Here is a 21805-nt window from a genome sequence, read left to right on the forward strand (position 1 = left end):
AGCCACCCAGGTATCCCTGATAGTTTCAATTCTAGATAGGGTGGCCAGGAAAAGCCTGAAAGGATGATATTTGAGTAAAAACCTAAGAAGTGAGGATGCAAGCACCGTGATGATATCTGGGAAATAGCAGATGCAAAGAAAGGCCCTAAAGTAGAAACATGTTATATTTCAGGGAATAGCAGAGGCCAGTATAAATTAGAGTGATCAAGGGGAACAATAGGAAGTCAGGCTATAGAGGTAACAAGGCTGGGCATGATGCCCTATCTTCTCTTATCTTACTACTAGTTTCCTTATCCTGGGGCTTTATCACTTCATGGCTGCAACAGCTTCTAACTTACCTGTTTTCTAATTTAACCTATATATTACCACTGTGATAATATCAACTCACCATTTTCAGCATGTCATTCATGTCATCCCCTTGCTCAAGGATTCATAAGGGTTATTCATAAGCTTACTGTCAATACAAACCTCTTCCTGTGTCTAATAACCTCTTCTAATTTCCTGCATATATACTTTGGTGTCTTTGTTGTGTCTGACTCATGCTTTTGTCTTTGCTACTTTTTGTGCTTGAGTATCTTCTCTTCTTGAATTTACAATAAAATCCAAAATGCATTCATGGGAATAAGGTCCTGTATAATCTGATCCTTGACTATCTCTTCAATCCCCTCTTTATATATTCTTTCCTTTTCTCGTTTGCAACATTCTAGCAACACTGAATGCCATTCAGTTCTCTGAATACAGTTTTTCCATGCATCAGGCCTTCTGTTTAGATCTCATTATCTACTCTTTCTGTTTACTCATACTTTAAGCCTTCAACATGGATGCCCTAAGTGCCTCCTCCCACTACAATTCACATGAGGTTTCAGAGCACTTTGCATGATTTTCCTTCATAGCACCTATCACATTTTTTAAACTAATATACTTATTCATGTCATCATATGTTTAGTGATCTCTCTAGTAGAGAGAGGTGTTCTCTCTTATAAATCATGAGCTCTAGGAAGACAAGCAGGTATTTCTCTTGTTCACCTCAGTATCCTTAGGTTCTATCCTAATAGCTAGTAGATGATTAATAAATATCTGCTGAACAAATGAATTAGCACATTATCTAGATCCTGACCACTCTTAATTATACTACTTTCATTTTCTCCAAGAGCCTGGCTTCACAGCCTTTCAATGATCCTCTTCTTCTCTAACTTCTTTTTCAAAAAATTGTTCTTTGAATATGGAATTCAAAACCTTGGTGACAACTGATCTAGCTCACTATGACAGTAAAAGCCGTCTCTCTCAGTGTATTACATGGTAAAGTTGACTTTATCTCTTTCCCACACTATAGTTTAATTCTAAATACAAAGCAAGGTCTAATATGTAATTGATTAGAAAAAAACCAACAACCAATGATTTACATAAGACTGCTCACTTTTTTTTAGCCTAAAAAACTCAGTAAAAGCTTCTATCTAAAAAGATTGTATTTTTTGTTTTTTCCTGACTGTTTATTGTGCTTAAAGTCTTGCTGCATCTCAGTAAGACATATATATGCCTTAATCTTACTTTTCCACTTAGCTTTGATACTTAAAATTGGGAAAATATATTGTCACACCTTCTAGAAATCCTGTAGTGCCCTGATCAGACCTCCTCAGGGTCAAGGACATTCCTTTTTAACCTCTAAATCCCAAACAATTATTACAGGGGCCCACAAACAAGAAATTCTTGCTAAAATATTCAACTAAATAAAAATTTCTCGATCAGTACTTATTTGACAGATGAATGATTATTCATTCATTCACTCAATAAATATTTATTTAATGCTCTAATATCCAAAGTCCTGTGCTTAGTACTGGGGCAGGGGGTGGGAGGGATGGTACAAATACCACAAGAATGCTCCTATTCCAGTCGGGGAAATCTACATGCATGTGTGTAATTACAATTTCACATCTAATTATGGAATAAAACTATGTACAGGATGTTAACATGTGCACAATGAAGTCCCAGGGCCTGACTATACTCATAAATATTGAGGAAGGTTTCATATAGCTGAATTTCAATGGACAGGAAATTACCAAGCCAACAAGGATAGAGAGGCATCAAAGAGCAAGGTATGTTTAAGGAAAGACAACTAAGTCACCAAGATGTAGGAAATAAGGTTAAAGAAATATATCATGCTGGTCCTTTTATATCACGTTAAGTAACAAGGGCTGTAGGTTAACTGAGAGCTGACATGAAGTTTGCATTTTTAAAAGGTAAGTGTGGTGGTGGCTGTGGACAATAACTGAGGGTAGTCAGTAGATTCAGGGAATCTGTATTTGGTAGAAACGTGAAGGATCTGGGATGACAAAAGGGATGGAGTAGGGGGAATGATCTGATTGATATTCGGGAGACAGAAGTTGCTAAGATACAGTGATTAATTGAGAAGGGAAGGAGACAGGAGCCTAAGAGGATGCCAAAGTTTCTGACATGGATCTCTGAGCAAATGATAATGCCTTTCACTTGATTTAAGGAGCACAAAAGGAAATATATGTGTGAGGAAAGAAAATGAATTAAGTTTAGGTATCCTGAGGTAGAAATATCTGAGGGACATCCAAGGACAGATGTCTGGTAGGAAAAAGGAAATGAAACTCTGAAGCTCAGGGGAGAGGTCTTAATAGGAGATTTAGATTTCAAGGCTAAATATTTATGATTTTGTACACAATGATAAAATGTCACAAAAACAGTTACAGCTACTAAGGCCCTACCAGCTGCTGCTTCCTCCTTCCTGCAGATCTTTTTAATACTCATCAGTCAATATCTATCAGGATGTGCTATGCAGGTTTGCAGTTTGTCATTCATGGGAGCCTCTCTAGGTTTGCCTGTAAGATCAGCAATGAGACTCAGAGTGCAGGAACATCTGGTCCTCTCTTTAGCCAGCTCCCCCTGCTCACGTATACTTTTAGGCACAGAGGTGAGAGTGTCCTGGCAATACCGAATACTAGACTAGCACTGTTTGATTGATAATCTGATTGCTTTGTATCAACACTCTGTGCACCTAATGTAATATATCCCTAACCTTGCATGATTTCTAATAACTGCTTCTAGGAAGTAATATATGCCTAATCATTATGATAGCAAACTTAGCTGGTATCATCAGCTCAATGAACTAAAATTTTTGAGGGCTTATACAACTATACAAATGCTAATGGAAAGAAGAAGGAACACTTACCAATAAAACCTAGATCTAAAATTCTGCAAAAAAAAAAATTCTGCTTATTAGTTCACTCTTAAAACTAAAAGTAAATGGTTATTTTCAACTAAGGACCTTACAGGTTTATTATATGAATGGAAAGGTAGTATAGTTCTCTAATAATAGGGATTTTTAAATGAGCAAAACATTTCTAGCAACTCTACAAAAGATTTTTTTTACTTTCTTCTTTTAAAATGTCTTATTGTTTCCTGAGGCTCAATTATAAAATAATAAGTGATGCACTTACGATCCTGCATGGATTATAAACCAGAGCAGGGTTGTCTCTGCTGGGTGTGGATCTTCTCTGTGCAGTAAGCCCGATAAAGCATGTATTGGGCATGTACTGGGATCATGGAAAGAGAAGACACTAGCACTCAAGGATGATAAAGTAGGGTACTCTGGTTTTCAAACTGCAATCCAAGGGCTTTCAGTGGTTACACACAGCACTGAGTGGGGGAAAGGGCATAGTGAGATTCCTATTATTTACCTTTTCCCTCCAATAGTAAAGTAGTTCTATTTCATTTATTGAGCTTTCTCATATAACTTAGCTTGAAAAGAATTCTTCCACATACAAAAATAAGTAATAAAGTTTACAAATCTGGCCTACTAGAAATACAGAGGCAGCAAGAATCTGTATCCACATAGTCCTGGCCTAAAGTCTTCTTGCCTGTGCACAGCAGCTGTAGCTACTATTCCTGCCACAATTACCTTCTAACACAGCTTTCCTAGACACACATAATGGGAGACACCGTTGACAAGAAAACCCACATGCTCCCATCAATGAACGCATCATTTTATCTCTATACCAAAATGAAGCAAGGTGCTTTAATTTTCAGGGCAAGGTGTGTCAAGGTACTGTGGAACATGCTAATTAATTGCTTTTTATGGGTACTGTTATAACTTCCATTCTTAATTTTTCTATATATAACATACATTTGGAAAAATGGAACACCTGTTTTCAAGTTTTATGTAAAAAAGCAAAATAAAAGACCCATAAAGCACTCTGAATACAGGAAGTTTCCAAGCAATATAGAAGTATCCCCAAGTTTATTTTCTCTCTGCCCCACATGGAAGACAACCAGAGAAGTGTTTGGACTCCCTAAAATTGGCTACAATGATCATATCACCCCATCAAAGCCTTGCTGGCCTGTAATGAAAGCAGAGCCTAGAGTGTCTCCTTGACTCCTCTCCACCTTTCAAGAAGAAAGCGCTGCTGCAGTAGCTCATGTTTAAATGCTTCACTGCTTTGCCAAGATACATGGTCTACTGAGTATCAGCCCCATTCTGTGGCCTCATTTCCAATCCAAGGAGAAGAGGAATGATGGAATCAGACCGACCTTCCTGTCTGTCCAGAAGATGCTCTCCCCTTTGCAGGGCTGGAATGGCATTGAGGGCTGAGGCTGCTCTCAGACAGGAAGACACCATTAGCCTATTCCCCTGTGAACCCTCTCTTCCACATGTAGTAAGGCAGGGGCCAAGGCTTCCTGCATTCTAGAGCTGGGCCTCTGCTGAATTTGCTTCATTCTGTGTTTCTCCTATGCATTTCCTCTGGCACTGAATAAATGCATCCTTTTCTCTCCCTGAGGTGGTGACAGCCAAGACTGAGATTTGAATTTCCATGTGGAAACAGGCATAGGATAAAAAAGAGGCCACACACGACTTCAAGGTACACTGGGATTTGAGGCAAAACTCCCAGCTAAGTAAGAGGTTACTTTAGCTTGTTTTTCCTTCTCTGTGCATCTATCTTCTCTGAAGGCCAGAAATGCTTATGACCCAGGCAATACCATCCTTCTACAGTCTCAATCTCACCACAACTTCTACTAACTTTTACCTGATCTGCTTGCCTTCTCTCATATCATATAAGGAAAAGAAGACATCGGTGTCTTCCCCAATGGTATTGTAGGTGAAACTCTTCAGGCTGAGGAAGAAGTGGTGTGGGACTGGCATCCGACAGGCTTCCCCATGACGTGGGCGCATTGTATCTACCTAATGAGGAAGGCAAAAAACAGTGATTCCTACTTTAGTTATTCACTATATTGACCATAAATAAAATGAAACCTAAATGACTAACTCTCTTCATACTACCAAAGGGGATCACTGAAAAGAGACAGAGGTGTCTTCTGCTAGTAGGGGAGTGCTGCATCAATATGCTTGGTTTGAGGTGAGCAAATATGCAGCTGGGAGAAGTAAACTGAGTGAAGGAGTTATGGGAACAGCAATTCCAACTTATGAGTGAATTATATATCTTCACCAGGTCACACACTTCTAAATCCTCCAACTTATTCCTTGGAGATGCTGTCACCCTGATGATGTACTTGATTTACATTGATAGATGGTAATAGATACCATTCTAAATGACATTCTACTTTCTTCTAGATGGATTCATTTCAGTCTCCCAGTCCACATTATTTCAATTTGTGCTTATGTAAATTTGCACAGAGGAATGAGTGGAATGGCCAAATCTGCTTGGAGGTCAGGGCTATTTAGACGAAAGGAATCACATGATCAAGATGTCAGTGATGGCTATCCTTGCTTGATGCATTCCCACGCTGTGATCTCTTAAAATGAAGTGCTGAGGCAAAAGACTGGGAGGCCTAGTTAAGCTGCTTACCTGGGATGTGCTTTGCTGGACACTCTGTCGGCTAGATAAGTGCTGTAGAAAGAAAGAAAAATTCACTCAACTGGGAAGGAAACTTTTATTAAGCATCCTCTACATGCTAGGCATTCTGGAGTCTTTTACATATATGTTCTCATTTAATTCTGAAAACCTTTTTAGAACAATGTTATTTGTATTTGATTGAGGCAACTAAAGGTTGATGTAAAGAAGTGATGTGCTGAAGATCATTCAGCAAGAAGGTGGCAAAGTCTGGATTCAAACTCAAGCCTCTCCAGCTCAAAGTACCAGTCAAATCACAGGTGCTTGCTACTGGATTTATGCTTTGGCACTGTTCTCTCCACCCTCTACCACATCCCAAGCTGTAAGATCCAGCTTCTTCAGGCTCTCTACACTGGAGGGTCTTTAAATCCCTCTCAAACATGCTGTTCCTTTGCTGCTGGCTGATGTTAAAAGCATATTTCAATCTCAGCTACATGTAAATGAATTATGAAATCAGTCTCCCCAAGAGATATTTTCCTTGACTGTAAAACTGACATAAAAGCTTTTATTATTTTCCTCATAGAGTTATTGTGAGGCTCAAGTTATATAATAGGATGTAGCACATTAGTTAGGGACCTAACTGCAGAAGTCAGGACATTTAGTTTTACATCTTGACTCACATTTGTGTTTGCTGATCTACAAAGTAAGGATAATATTTTGTACTGAACTCAACCTCATAGGGTTTTGTGCAGATTGACCTGGCACAGTTCCTATTATATTGTAAGTGGCTGATCAGTCTCATTTTATTATTACCGGTATTCTTCTTTATAAGTAGTTATTACAGAAAAGTCAGTCACATTTAGAAGGAGACCCTGGCCAGGAAGAATTGTGGGTTCAAACAATTCAGTCTCTGGTCTTGGTAAACTCAACAATGAGAGTTTCTATCTGTTTCCTTTGGGTCTCAGAAGTGTGAGACAGCACTCATTTGGTGAACTACTCTACATCACATGAGTAGGAAGGATGGTCGCTAAGTAGAATAGTTTCATTTCTTTTATTTAGGGTTAAATGTATTTGGAAAACTGAATACAATTAAATATTAATTTAGATGTATTTTACTAGCTGTATTTGCCAATTATTAAATATTCATGTGTATTATTAACTATATTAGTTTATTATTGGCTATTAATGTTCATTCTTGGGACTAGATTATTCCATGATACATATTAAATATCACAAAATAGGCCACCATCAGCTTGGGAAATCATCGCATAAAATGTGATGTAAAAAGAAAGCATCATATGCAAAAAAGCTTTAAAAAAATCAAGTCTCCTATGGTTCACTGGCCCATATACTACTGGGGAGTTTACTGGCCTAAAATGCTTTCCTTGGTTTTATTTTACTTTCAGGGGCTGCACTAAGTCATTCTTCTCAAGTGGATTTACTGATTAACTCTTAAAAATCACTACCAATCTTAATCATAAATGTTCAGTTATACTATATATAGAATTTTACAGCTAATTTCAGTGTAAAACATCCCTGTCGACAATAACAAATGTCATTCTAGATTTCAGAAGCATAAATTTGAGGAGAACTTTCAAACCAGTCTAAAAGCACACCACGAGTGGCCAGAGAAGGGCATCAAAACTGGCATTCTGGAACATTTTTCATGGCACTATAAGGAAAAACCACTTCCCTGTTACCAGGCAGCATTCAGCTGGCCAGCTGATACATCCCTCTTCAGAACCACCACCACCTGTATTAGAGCTATAACATATTATGTATATGTCTCCATGTTTGCTACCCAATTCTAGACTGCCCTCCCAGGGAGCAAAAAACCCTATCTTAATCGTCTTTATATCCTAAGTACATCAAAAGTATAAATTAATTAAGAATTTCATGGACATTGCTAGTGGGAGTATATATTGTCATTGTGAAAAAAATATGGCCTAATATATTAGAGCTGAAGATGTGATTACCTAATCATTCAGTAATTTGTCTCCTGATTATAAACCTTCAAAAAATTGCTTACTGTTAATGTTATAATTATATTTTCTAATTAATAATATAAAATATTCAAAGGCTTTTGTGAGTATATATAAAATATTTGGCTGGCCAGAGGTCTATCTATCTGGTCAGCCAAATACTAATACTTCTTTCCTTTAAATCTGTATTTCTGGAGCACCTGGGTGGCTCAGTGGTTGACTGTCTGCCTTTGGCTCAGGTTGTGATCCCAGGGTCGTAGGATCCAGTCCCCCATTGGCCTCTCCGCAGGGAGCCTGCTTCTGCCTCTGCCTATGTCTCTGCCTCTCTCTCTGTGCCTCTCATGAATAAATAAATAAAATCTTTAAAAATAAAATAAAATAAATCTGTATTTCTGATAATATGGGTAACATCTTTTCCTAGGGAAACCTTTTTATTTTAGCCAAGTTTTCTCATTTATTACTAGATAATTAAAATATTCTCTTATAATTGCTTCTGTGTTCCTTTATGTTTGGAATAAATTTTCCTTTCTCATTAAAAAAAATGTATGCACTACATTACTGTTCTGCTAAATTTCCTCCATATAGAAGGCGTTTTCATCCCTTTGAAGTCTCTGTAGCCTACAAAAATCTACCAATATGAAAAAAAAAACACTGCTGCTTTAGACATTCTATTCAGCTGAATAACACAATTAATTGCCTGCTATAAAGGTTTAGAATTATGTTAACTATTGTGGGTCTTACAAGGAAATATAAGACATATCTAGTCAGGATCGCTAATAAAATGATGCTTCATTGTTGGTAAATAATCCAATCATTTAATTTAGTCCAGAAATGAAAGTACAAACACTGATCTAATAAAAATATTAATTACCACTGGAAGATAACAGACTAACACAGTTCCCAACACATGCTAATGTGGAAAGATAATAACATAACAGGAGGTTATAATATGAGTGCTCTGTTAGATCCTCGCACAATTTAGAAGCTCTTATACAACCTTCAAGTGTCTACATTCCCCAAAGTGGCACAGCTAATTAAAATTAACATAAATACTTTGTTGTTGCCCTTTGAAATGCTCTCTAGTTTGGGCAGCACCAATTCTCTGTTGCTAAAAGTGGATTTGGACATGTTACTATGCAGAAGCAAGAAATGAGGAGCATTAGTGGCTTCCTCTGGCTCCTGTCATATAGAAGAGAAAATCCATTCGTGCATTTAAAGAGATTTTTATCAATTATTACCACTCATCATTTGCACAGGGGATTGTTGCCTTTTTTTTTTTTTTAAGAAAAACAAAATGTTCTAAATGTCAGCTTAAGGTATAATCCTATTCATAAAGGTTTCCTTGTAAAATGAGTGACAGAGTATTAAAATCAGAAAGTTTCACATAGAATCTGTAATCTCTAGTAATAAATACATTTTATTTATTTATTTGTTTATTAAAGATTTTATTTATTCATTCATGAGGGACAGAGAGAGAGGCAAAGACACAGGCAGAGGGAGAAGCAGGCTCCATGGAGGGGGCCCAACGTGGGACTCGATCCCTGGTCTCCAGGATTACACCCTGGGATGAAGGTGGCGCTAAACCACTGAGCCACCCAGGCTGCCCTCCAGTAATAGATTTAAATGTTAATACAAAAATGTTCTAAATGGTTATTCCTTTGAAACTTGTTGATAAATTTAAAATATAACCCAAACACTTACTGAGCATTTATTTACTGTACGCAATTTAACATAAAAATAAGTGGTTTTCAATAAATGTATGGACTTTCAAAAGGTTGGTTTCAAATGGTTTTTCTTCACTATATCTAGTTCTTTCTAAAAGCAAATACATGGGATAAAATACAGAAAAAAACAAAATGAAATGAAAACAATTAAAAGGGGCTTGAACTTTTCTTTGGCCTTTTTGGTAAGTTAACATTTTAAAATTAACATTTAAGTATGCTAAACATAATATAAGCATACAGTATTAAAAGTTAAATAACCCTAAAAGCCTTGCAATAAAATTATCAGTCCTCTACTCACCTGTACTATTTCCTAGAAGTAAGTACTTCAAACTTTTTACAACTTTTTTTCTAAAATTTGTCGAATATTTCTAAAGGTCACATTTAGTTTTAGATTTACCTACTGGCTTCTTATAATGGCAGCTAAGGATTTCCACATCTGTTTAAATCAATTTCCCTTCATTTATCTTCCTAATATTTCACAAGTTTTGGTTAAAACTTGTTTATAAGATTGTAACTTTTAAATATTGTTTACTGGTGAGCCAAATAGTGTACTTCAATTACATTTCCTTTCTTCTACTACATTCTGCTTTTCTTTGGAATCTCAGTTGTATTTAAACTATAGAATCTTCTCTTATGCCCTCCTACAACTCTATAAAATACTTTTCTTTTTAAAATAAAATACCTTTGAAAAACATTCTCCATATGGTAAAACTATCAAATATTGTCTGAATTCGTTTTCCTCCTGGAGAGGTTTCCTGGTTGCCCTCTGCCTTCATCTGAATCAGTTACTCTCCAGGTCTATTGCATGAATGTCATCCTGGAACCTCCCTCTGATGGTAATCTGAGAATTCTTTGCACCTCTCCTGGTAGTCAGAATCCTTTTGCTGGATGGCACATAACAGCATCTTTTGGTTTATTCCTTCATTTTAAAGAAATAATTTATTCTTCAGTAGTTTCCTGAAAAATGGTTAAAGAGACTTTTTGTTTTGATAATTTGGGTGACCAAAATTTTCTTTAGGCTACTTTCCCATTTGATTGATAATGTAGCTGAATAAAAATAACATTCTAGGTCAAATTTTATTTTCCTCAGAATTTTAAAGGCAATATTTCATTATTTTCTAGTCTTCAACGTTACTACTAGGAAGACAAATGTTATTTTTATGACAAATCCTTAGTAGGTGACTTATTTTTCTTGCTGGAAGCGTTCAGCTTTAGTGAGCTGAGATTTCATAATTAAGTGCTAAATATTTGTTAGGCCCTTTCAATCTGGACACTCATATCTATGTTCTGGAGAAGTTTTTTCCAGCTTTATTGAGGTATAATTGACATAAAACATTATATAAATCTAAGGAACAGAACATGATGATTTGATACACATATAATACTGCAAAGTGATAAGGTTAATTACATACTTCATCTGACATAATTACCTTTTTGTTATTGGTATGGTGAGAACATTTAAGGTCTACTCTTTTAACAACTTTCAAGTACAAAATACACTACTGTTAACTACAGTCACCATGCTTCACATTAGATCCCCAGAACTTAATCCTCTTATATCTCATTTTCCCTTCTCCCCAGCCCCTGGAAACCATCAATCTACTGTGTTTTTGGGTTCAGCTTTTTTAGATTTCATATATAAATGAGATCACAGTGTTTGTCATTCTCTGGCTTATTTCATTTAGTATAATGCTCTAAAGGTTTATCCATGTTGTCACAAATGGCAGGATTTTCTTCTTTATTATGTATGATTAATATTCCATTGTATGTATACTATATTTTATTTATCCATTCACTCATCAATGGACACTTAGATTGTTTCTGTGTCTTGGTTATTGTAAAAAAGGCTGCAATGAACAAGAAAGTCAGTTATCTCTTTGAGATCCTGATTTCAATTCCTTTGGATATATAACCAGAAGCGGAATTGCTAGATCATATGGTGGTTCTATTTTCTCTTTTTTGAAGATTCTCCATTCTGTTTTTTATAGTGACTGTACAAATTTGTATTTCCAACAACAGAGGACAAGAGTTCTTTTTTCTTTCTTTTTTTAAAAAGATTCGTTTATTTATTTAAGAGAGAGAATGAGCAAGCAACAAGTGGGGAGAAGGGCAGAGGGAGAAAATCTCAAGTAGATTCAAGTGTGGAGCCCAAGGATGCAGGGTTCAATCTCATGACCCTGAGATCATGACCTGAGCCAAAATCGTAAGTGGGCCACTCAACCAACTAAGTCACTGAGGTGCCCTAAGAGTTCTCTTTTCTATACATCCTTGCTGTTATTTATCTCATCTTTTAAAAATTGTTTCTTTTATTTTTGATTATTGTAATATAAATGACATGTTAGTTTCATGTCTATAACACAGATTCAAAAATCCTATTATTAAATGTTCACCAAAGTTGTGCAGTCACTTTCTGTCATCATTTGATGTTATTACAATATTACTGACTATACTTCCTATGATGCACTTTACACTCCATGAATCATTTATTTTATTTTATTTATTTTTTTTTTATAAATTAATTTTTATTGGTGTTCAATTTACCAACATACAGAATAACACCCAGTGCTCATCCCGTCAAGTGTACCCCTCAGTGCCCGTCACCCATTCACCCCCACCCCCCACCCTCCTCCCCCTCCACCACCCCCAGTTCATTTCCCAGAGTTAGGAGTCTCTATGTTCTGTCTCCCTTTCTGATATTTCTCACACATTTCTTCTCCCTTCCCTTATATTCCCTTTCGCTATTATTCATATTCCCCAAATGAATGAGAACATACACTGTTTGTCCTTCTCCGGTTACTGTGGCCAAGTTCAAAAAGGGTGTTGCCTGAGTTCTTCTCTGGGATTTTGATGGAATCTTGTCTCACATTTAGATCTTTCATCTATTTTGAGTTTATCTTTGTGTATGGTGCAAGAGAGTGGTCCAGTTTCATTCTTCTGCATGTGGATGTCCAATTTTCCCAGCACCATTTATTGAAGAGACTGTCTTTCTTCTAGTGGATCGTCTTTCCTCCTTTATCGTATATTAGTTGAGCATAAAGTTCAGGGTCCACTTCTGGGTTCTCTGTTCTGTTCCATTGATCTATATGTCTGTTTTTGTGCCAGTACCACACTGTCTTGATGAACACAGCTTTGTAGTACAACCTGAAATCTGGCATTGTGATGCCCCCAGATATGGTTTTCTTTTTTTAAAATTCCTCTGGCTATTCGGGGTCTTTTCTGATTCCACACAAATCTTAAATCATTTATTTTATAACTGAAAGTTTGTACGTACCTTGTCTTTCTGATGACAGGCATTCTAACAGGTATGAGGTAATATTTCATTGTGTTTTTGATTTGCATTTCCCTAATGATTGGTGATACTGAGTACCTTTTCATGTATTTTTGTGTCTTCTTTGGAAAAAAGTCAGATCCTTTGCCCATTTAAAAAATCAGATTATTTGCTATTTGCTCTTGAACTTGAGGAGTTCCTTGTGTATTTTGATTATTAAATTTTATCACCTATATGGTTTGTGAATATTTTTTCCAATTCTTTTTTTTTAAGATTTTATTTATTTATTTGAAGGAGAGTGAGAGAAAGGAGCAGGGGTAGGGGTAAAGAGAGAGGGAGAGGCAGACTCCCTGTTCAGCTGGGAGCCTGACCTGAGGCTCAATTCCTGGGACTCCTGGATCACAACCCAAGCTGAAGGCAGATGTTTAACCAACTGAGTTACCCAGGCACTCCTATTTTTTCCTATTCTGTAGGCTGACTTTTCATTTTGTTGATTGTTTCTTTCTTTCTTTTTTTTTTTTTTTGTTGATTGTTTCTTTTGCTGAATAGGAGCTATTTTGTTTTAATGTTGTCCCACTTGTTGATTTTCACTTTCACTGTTGTGCTTTTGGCATATTCAAAAAAACACTGCCAACACCAATGTCAAGAAGCTTTGCTTTGTGTTTTCTTCTGGGAGATCAGTTTCAGGTCTAATATTTAAGGCTTTAATCCATTTAGAGTTAATTTTTGTGAGTGATTTTAAGACAGAGACACAATTTCATTCTTCTGAATGTGAATATCCAGTTTTCTCAATATTTACTAAAGAGACAATCCTTTCCCCATTGAATATTATTGGATCCTTTGTCAAATATTAGCTGATCATATATGTGTGGGTTTACTTCTGGGGTCTTAAATCTGTTCCATTGGTCTGTGTGTCTATTTTTATGCCAGTACCACACCATTTTGATTACTATAAATTTATAATATAATTTGAAATCAGAAAGTGTGATACCTCCATCCTTGTTCTTTCTCAAGATTGCTTTATCTATACAGGGTCTATTGTGGTTCCATTTGAATTTTAGGATTTTTTTTCTATTTCTGAAAAATTCCACTGGCATTTTGATAAGGATTATATTGAATCTATACATGGATTTATGCAGCATGGACATTTTAAGAATATTTCTTCTTCCAATTCATAAACATGGGTATCTTTCCAATTACTTGCATCATCTTCAGTTTCTTTCATCAATGTCTTATAATTTTTAGTGTATAGCTCTTTCAGTTCCTTGATTAAGTTATTCCTAAGAATTTTATTGTTTTTGATACTATTGTTATTGGGATTGTTTTCTTTATTTCTTTTTCAGATAGTTCATTGTGAGTGTATTCTGACTTTTGCAATTAACTTTTGTGTGTTGATTTTGTATCCCTGAAACTTAACTGAATTTATAGTTAACAGTTCTGGGGGACAAACTTCAGGATTTTCTATATATAAGGTCATGTCACATGCAAATACAAACAATTTTACTTCTCCCTTTCCAACTTGGATGCCTTTTATTTTTTTCTTGTCTAATTGCTCTGGCTAAAACTTCCAATACTATGTTGAAAAGGAATGGTGAGATTAGGTACCCTTGTCTGTTTCTGATGTTAGAGGAAAAGTTTTCAACTTTTCACTATTGGGCATGATGTCAGCTGTGGGCTTGTCACATATGGTCTTTACTATGTTGAGGCAAGTTGCTTCTATGTCCATTTTGTTGAGAGTTTTTTTTTTTAATTATTTTAGAGAGCGAGATGAGAAGTGAGAGGCAAAGGGAGAGGGAAAGAGAGTCCCAAAAAGACTCTGTGCTGACCCTGAGATCATGACCTGAGCTGAAACCAAGAGTTGGGCACTCAACCAACTGTGCCACTCAGGTGTTCAATTTTTTTTTTATCATGTTAGGATGTTGAATTCTGTCAAGTGCTTTTTCTGCATCTATTGAGATGATCCTATGATTTCAATGTATCATTTCATTAATGTGGTGTATCACCTTTATGCTGAACAATCCTTGAATTCTAGGAATAAATCCCACTTGTTCATGGTGTATGATCCTTTTAATAAGCTGTTGAATCTGATTTGCTAGTATTTTGTTGAGATTTTTTTTTAATTTTTATTTAGTTATGATAGTCACAGAGAGAGAGAGAGAGGCAGAGACATAGGCAGAGGGAGAAGCAGGCCCCATGCACCGGGAGCCCGACATGGGATTCGATCCCGGGTCTCCAGGATCGCGCCCCGGGCCAAAGGCAGGCGCCAAACCGCTGCGCCACCCAGGGATCCCTTGTTGAGATTTTTTTGCACCTCTATTCATACAGATTTTGGTCTGTAGATTTCTTGTAGTGTCCTTATCTAACTTTTGGTATCAGGGTAATGTTGGCCTTATATAAAATAAATTTGGGAAGGTTCCCTCCTCTTCAATTTTTTTTGGAAGAGTTTGAGAAGGACTGGTATTCAGTCTTCTTAAATGTTCAACAGAATTCACCCATGAAGCCATTTGGTCCTCAGCTTTTGTTGGGAAGTTTTTTTTTTTTTAAAGATTTTATTTATTTATTCATAGACACACAGAGAGAGAGGCAGAGACACAGGCAGAGGGAGAAGCAGGCTCCATGCAGGCAGCCCGATGTGGGACTCGATCCCGGGTCTCCAGGATCACACCCCAGGCTGCAGGCAGCGCCAAACTGCTGCGCCACCGGGGCTGCCCTGTTGGGAAGTTTTTGATTACTGATTTGCTCTCCTTACTTGTTACTAGTCCGTTTTCTATTTCTTCTTGATTTAGTCTTGGTAAGTTGTATGTTTCTATCTAGACTGTCCAATTTGTTGGCATATAATTATTCATACTACTCTCTTATAATCATTTGTATTTCTGTTGTATCAATTGCAATGTTCTCTTTCATCTACAATTTTATTTGAGTTCTCTTCTTTCCTTGGTAAGTCTAGCTAAAGGTTTTTCAATTTTATCTTTTCTAAAAACAAAACAAAACAAAAAAACAAACCCTTCAAATCTTAGTTTACTTTCTTGATCTTTTCTATTGTTTTTCTATCCATTTTCTATATTCTTAGCAGGACTTTATCTCCTTCCTTCTGCTAATTTTGGACTTTGTTCTTTTTCTAGTTCTTTGAGCTATTAAGTTCAGTTGAAATTTTTCTTTTTTTTTAATGCAGGCATTTATTACTGTAAACTTTCCTCTTAGAATTGCTTTATTTAATGTTTAATAAATTTTTAGCATGCTGTGTTTCCATTTTTTTGTCTCAAGATGCTTTTTTAAAAAAAATTTCTCTGATTTCTTCTGCGACCCACTGGTTATTCAGGAGTGTGGTGCTTAATTTTCATACATTTGTGAATTTTCCAGCTTTCTTTCTGTTATTGATTTCTAGTTTCAAATAATCATTGTCATAAGAAAAGATATTTCATATAATTTTAATCTTCTTAAATTTGTTAATACTTATCTTGTAGCTTAACATATGATCTGTCCTGTAGACTGTTCCATGTGCACTTGAGAAGAATGTGGATCCTATTTTGTTTTAGGATTGAATATCTGTTGGTGGTAAATGTCTGTTAGGTCCATTTGGTCCTAAGTATAAGGACCTAAGTCAAGTCTAATGTGTCTATGTTTTTCTGTTTGGATGATCTATCCAATGTTGAAAGTGGGGTATTGACATCCCTGTTATTATTATATTGCTATTTATCTCTTTAGTTTCATTAATGTTTGCTTTCTATATTTAGGTGTTCTGAAGTTGGGGACACATATATTTACATCTGTCATATGTTCTTAGTTAACTGATCCTTTCATCATTATATAATCACCTTGTCTCATTACAGCTTTTGACTGAAAGTCTATTTTGTCTGATATAAGAATAGCTACCACTGCCATCTTTTGGTTTCCATTTAAGTGGAATATCTTTTTTCTATCCCTTTACTTTCTGCCTATATGTGTCCTCAAAGCTAAAGGAAGTCTGTTGTAAGTAACATATTCTTCGATCATTTTTTAACCTATTTAGCCACTTTATATCTTTGATTGAAAAATTTAAACCATTTACATTTAAAGTAATTAATGATAGGGAAGAATTAATTATTGCCATTAAAAAAAACCTGTTTTCCAAAAAAAAAATTATTTCTTAGCTCTTTCTGTAGTTCCTTTATTACTGTCCTCAGCTCTCTTGCTGTCTTTCTTTGTGAATTGATGTTTTCCCATAGTGGTATGCTTTGATTCCCTTCTCTTTATTTTGCATGTATCTACTGTAGGTTTTTGCTTTCTGGTTACATGAAGCTTACATAAAACATCTTATAACTGTAACAGTCTTTTTTAAGAGGATTACAACTCAACTTCAATCCCATACAAAATCTCGACCCTTTTACACAACCCCTCCCTCTTTACATTTTTGATGTTCCAATTTATATTTTTATATTATGTAACCATTAGCAAATTATATTAGCTACAGTTACTTTTTCATGTTTCAAATTTTTATTTAAATTCTAGTTAGTTACCATATAGTGTAATACTGGTTTCAGGAGTAGAATTTAGTGAACTGTAACTTACATACAACACCCAGTACTCATCACAACAAGTGCCCTCCTTAATATCCATCATTCATTTAGCCCATCCTCCACCTATCTCTCCTCCAGCAACCCTCAGTTTGTTTTCTATAGTTAAGCACCTCTTATGGTTTGCCTCCCTCTCTCTATTTTTCTTCCCTTATGTTCATCTGTTTTGTTTTCTTAAATTCCATATATCAGTGAAACCATTTGGTATATATAATATATATATATATAACATCTTTTTATCCATTCATCAAAGGATATTCAGATTCTGTCTATAATTTGGCTATTGTTGATAACACTGCTATAAACATCAGGGTGCATATGCCCCTTCAAATCAGTATTTTTGTATCTCCTGGGTAAATACCTAGTAGTGCAACTGCTGGGTCATAGAGTATTTCTATTTTTAACTTTTGAGGAACCTCCATGCTATTTTGCAGAGTGGCTGCATCAGTTTGCATTCCTACCAGCAGTATTCCCTTTCCTCCACATCCTAGCCAACACCTGTTTCCTGTGTTGATTTTAGACATTCTGATTGGTGTGAGGTGATATCTCACTGTAGTTTTGATTTCTATTGCCCTGATGATGAGTGATATTAAGCATCTAGATGTCTTCTTTGGAAAAGTGTTTATTCATGTTTTCTGCCCATTTCCTAACTGAATTATTTCTTTTTTGAGTGTTGAATTTGATACTTTTTTTTTTATAGATTTTGGATACTAACCCTTTATCAGATATGTCATTTGCAAATATCTTCTCTCATTCTGAAGGCTGCCTTTTAGTTTTGTTGTTTCCTTCACCATGCAGAAGTTTTTATCTTGATAAGGCCTCAGCAGTTCATTTTTTCTTCTGTTTCCCTTGCCTCCGGAGATATGTCTAGTAAGGAGCTGCTATGGCTAGTGTCAAAGAGGTTTCTGCCTGTGTTCTCCTCTAAGGTTTTAGGTCTCACATTTAGGTCTTTGATCCATTTTGAATTTATTTTTGTGTATAGTGTAAGAAAGCAGTCTAGCTTCATTCTTCTGCATGTTGTTGTCCAGTTTCCCCAACATCATTTATTAAAGAGACTACCTTTTTTCCATTGGATATTCTTCCTGCTTTGTCAAAGATTAGTTGACCATATAGCTGTGGGTCCATTTGTGGGTTTTACTATTCTGTTCCATTGATCTATGTGCCTATTTTTCTGTTAGCTATAGTTATTTAAAATTTTTCTGTCCCTTAACCTTTTTTAAAAAAGATTTTATTTATTTGTGAGAGACACAGAGCGAAAGGCAGAGACATAAGCAGAGGGAGAGGCAGGCTCCCCATGGGGAGCCCGAAGCAGAACTCGATCTCAGGACCCTGGGATCATGACCTGAGCCAAAGGAAGATGCTCAACCACTGAGCCACCCAGGTGTCCCATGTCCCTTAATCTTTATACTAGAGTTATAAACCACCACACTACAGTATTGGAGTATTGTGATTTTGACTATATACTTACCTTTACCATTGTGTTTTATCTTTCCATCAGTTTTCATGCTACTATTTTTTTTTTTCATTTCAGCTTGAAGAACTTGCAGCATTTCTTGTAAGGCAGATCTGGTAGTTTTGAACTCTCTCAGCTTTTGTCGGAGAAAATCCTTATATCTCCTTTATTTCTGAAGGACAACTTTCCTGGGTAAAGTATTCTTGGCTAGCAGGACTGGGAAAGGAGTTGGGTTGGCAGTATGCAGATACATACTTGCAGGGGCTAGCTTTAGGTGAGCCCAGTGATGCAGGCCATTGACAAATGTCAAGGGCAGATATGGGTCCATAAGCGGCTGTGGGGGCCTTGGCTGCTGTATACACTTCTCTGTCTACAGGAGCTCACCATGGGAGCATGCATGACAATGGAGGCCAGTGATGGAAGTCAGGCCAGCAGTGTGCAGGTATACAGTTGCATGGGCTAGGCATGAACATATACATAACTGTGAGGGTCAGCCTTGGGAGTCTAGGCTGGCATATTACATATTCATAGCCACAGAGGCTACAGCTGGCTGCTGCATATTTCATGCCCCAGCAAGGGGTAGGGAGAGAGCATGAGATGGTCAGGGGGCTGGCATCTGTGAATGCAAAGTCCTATGGAGTGAAAAACTTGGTAAAAAAAAATCTGCAGGGGTTCTGTGGCAGCTTTGCTGGCCATTGGTTTCTTCAAAGGTGAGAGATGCTGGGGTCCTCTGTGAGCAGTCTGCTGGGATCCATGACGAGGTCCTCAGGGATGAAAGCTGAGGGAGTTTGCAGCATCTATAAGGATTGTTGAAGTCCAGCATTGAAGGATGCTGGGATCCTATGTGGAGCAGCCCAGTTGGAACGATGGTCACTCTCACTGTATGGCTGACATGGGTAGCCCCTACCCTTTTCCTTGTTCCTACCTATCTCTAGATGTATCAGCTTTGCCAGGCTCTAGGTGGGGTAAAACTAAAGTGGGTCTTTGTACAGTGGCCTAAAGGGCTGGGAAGCTGGTAGCTCAAGGACTCAAGGAGAACTGCTTTAGGCCAGGGAGCTCTTTCTTTTCTTTTTCTTTTTTTTTTAAGATTTTTATTTTATTTATTTATTCATAAAAGACACAGAGAAACAGAGAGGCAGAGACACAGGCAGAGGGAGAAGCAGGCTCCCTACGAGGAGCCCGATGTGGGACTTGATCCCGTGACTCCAGGATCACACTCCAGGCCAAAGTCAGACGCTCAACCACTGAGCCACCCAGGCATCCCTAAGCCAGGGAGTTCTTTCTTGGTGCTGAGCAGTACCAGTTTGGGGTATGGAATGATGCAGGAAAATGAAATTGTTCTTCTTACCCTTTTTTATGGTTATTCTTAGGTTTTGCTCTACTGTGTTACTGAAGCTTCTTAAGTGAAAGCTTTCTTCTGAGCTCTCCCAGAGCTATTTTTCATTTGTGCCGAATTACTGATCTTCATGGGGAGCAGAGGATGGAAAACTCCTATTCCACCATCTTGGTGATATCACCACCCTGGAAAAGTTTTTAATAAGATTTCTTTGGTAATTTTCTTTCTTTTTCTCTATTTTCTCTTCTGAAACTCCATTATCTGGATATTGGACCTCTTGGACCAAACCTCTAACATTTCTCTCCTATTGCTAACTTTTTGTTGCTGTCATCCTATTTTCTAATCTTTATGTCGAGTTTATCCCAGTTATCTCATTTGTAATTTTCTAGAGCTTCTTCGATTGCTTCTTAGATTGCTCCAGTTTCCTGGTTGTTTCCTCATTTCTCTTTGCAGACAGCAACCACCATATTCTTCTACTGACTTGTCTGTTTCTTCCAAGTTCTTTTCACATGTATTTGTTCTGGTCTCTAACTTTTATGTGGGAGGTTTGCTTCAATGTTTATTGATTCTTGGCTGTCTGGAAGTGCTATGTAGGATCTGCTAACGCTGGGTTTCACTGTATGGAGATCTAGCGAAGGGAGTGGTCAACTCCTTCAACAGCTTTAAATACCACATATACTCTGATGACTGAAATTGTTATATCTGAACTTCACTTCTGAGGTCCAGACTTTCACCATCTCAGTTTGGCAGTTTAAAAGTCATCTCAAACTTGAAAGGAAAAACCAAACCAATACACTGATTCCCACTGCTATATTCCCAAACCTGCTTCTCCCACAATATTTCCTATTCCACTTTTTAAGATCAAAGTCGGGAAGATCAAAACATGAGAGTCATTCTTCTCTGACCTTTCTCTTTTTGTAGACACATACCAAATCAATCTATTAACAACTCCAAATGGATTTATCTCCAACACACATTCAGAATCCAACAATTTATTATCTTCTTTGTTCCAACTCTAGCCTAAATACTGAAAATTAAAATATTTTTGTTTGAATTACTGCTCCCTGCTTCCATTCTTGCCCCACTCCAGTCCTTCTGCATACATCTGCTGGAGGGAGCCATTTAAAATATAAGCCAGATCATGTAATTCCTCGGCTCAAATGCCTTCACAGATTTTTGTCACACCAGTAGATACTTCTCAAATACATAACTCCTCAAAGGTTTTACTCAGTCCCTTAGTCTAAGCATAATAGTCGCCAGAAGTTTCTGATGTTTGTTTTACCTTAAAAGTTTTTACCTTTCTTTTAGTTACTTCTCATTCAGCCTGTAAAATATAATCTTGATCGTCAATTAACTCAATACATTTTAATAACAGCCAACAGACAGCTAAGGATGTATCAGGTCTGTCTCACTTAGAAATATTGGTACCTTATTTCTAGGTTTAATCATTACATTAACCAATAAATTGGCTCTTTACAGCTTCAACTGCCTTCTATTTTTAAGAAGTGGGGAGAGAAAGAATTTTGGTAACTTCTAGAGGCTGAAGGAGCTCCATTCACCAGAAAAACAAACAAATAAATGACCCCTGGATATTATGGTACAGCATTACACAGTAATGCCATTTAGAAAACTAAGGTGGTATGTTGTGTCAAAATAAGGAAGACCCCTTACCTACAGTG

General features: G+C 36.8%; 1 protein-coding gene across 2 annotated transcripts in view; it reads right to left on the bottom strand.

Annotated features, from left to right (window-relative positions):
- DOCK3 (dedicator of cytokinesis 3) overlaps window positions 1–21805 on the bottom strand; it is a 505777-nt gene that overhangs the window by 159988 nt on the left and 323984 nt on the right. For both annotated transcript variants that reach the window (XM_055343227.1, XM_055343226.1), the window contains exons 8-9: window positions 5826–5867; window positions 5046–5200 (exon numbers count right to left, since the gene is read on the bottom strand). In XM_055343227.1, coding sequence (XP_055199202.1) covers window positions 5046–5200; window positions 5826–5867 — 197 coding nt within the window. The remainder of the gene's footprint in view (window positions 1–5045; window positions 5201–5825; window positions 5868–21805) is intronic.

The sequence above is a fragment of the Nyctereutes procyonoides genome, unplaced genomic scaffold, assembly GCF_905146905.1.
Source record: "Nyctereutes procyonoides isolate TBG_1078 unplaced genomic scaffold, NYPRO_anot_genome, whole genome shotgun sequence".
Classification (NCBI taxonomy): Eukaryota; Metazoa; Chordata; class Mammalia; order Carnivora; family Canidae; genus Nyctereutes; species Nyctereutes procyonoides.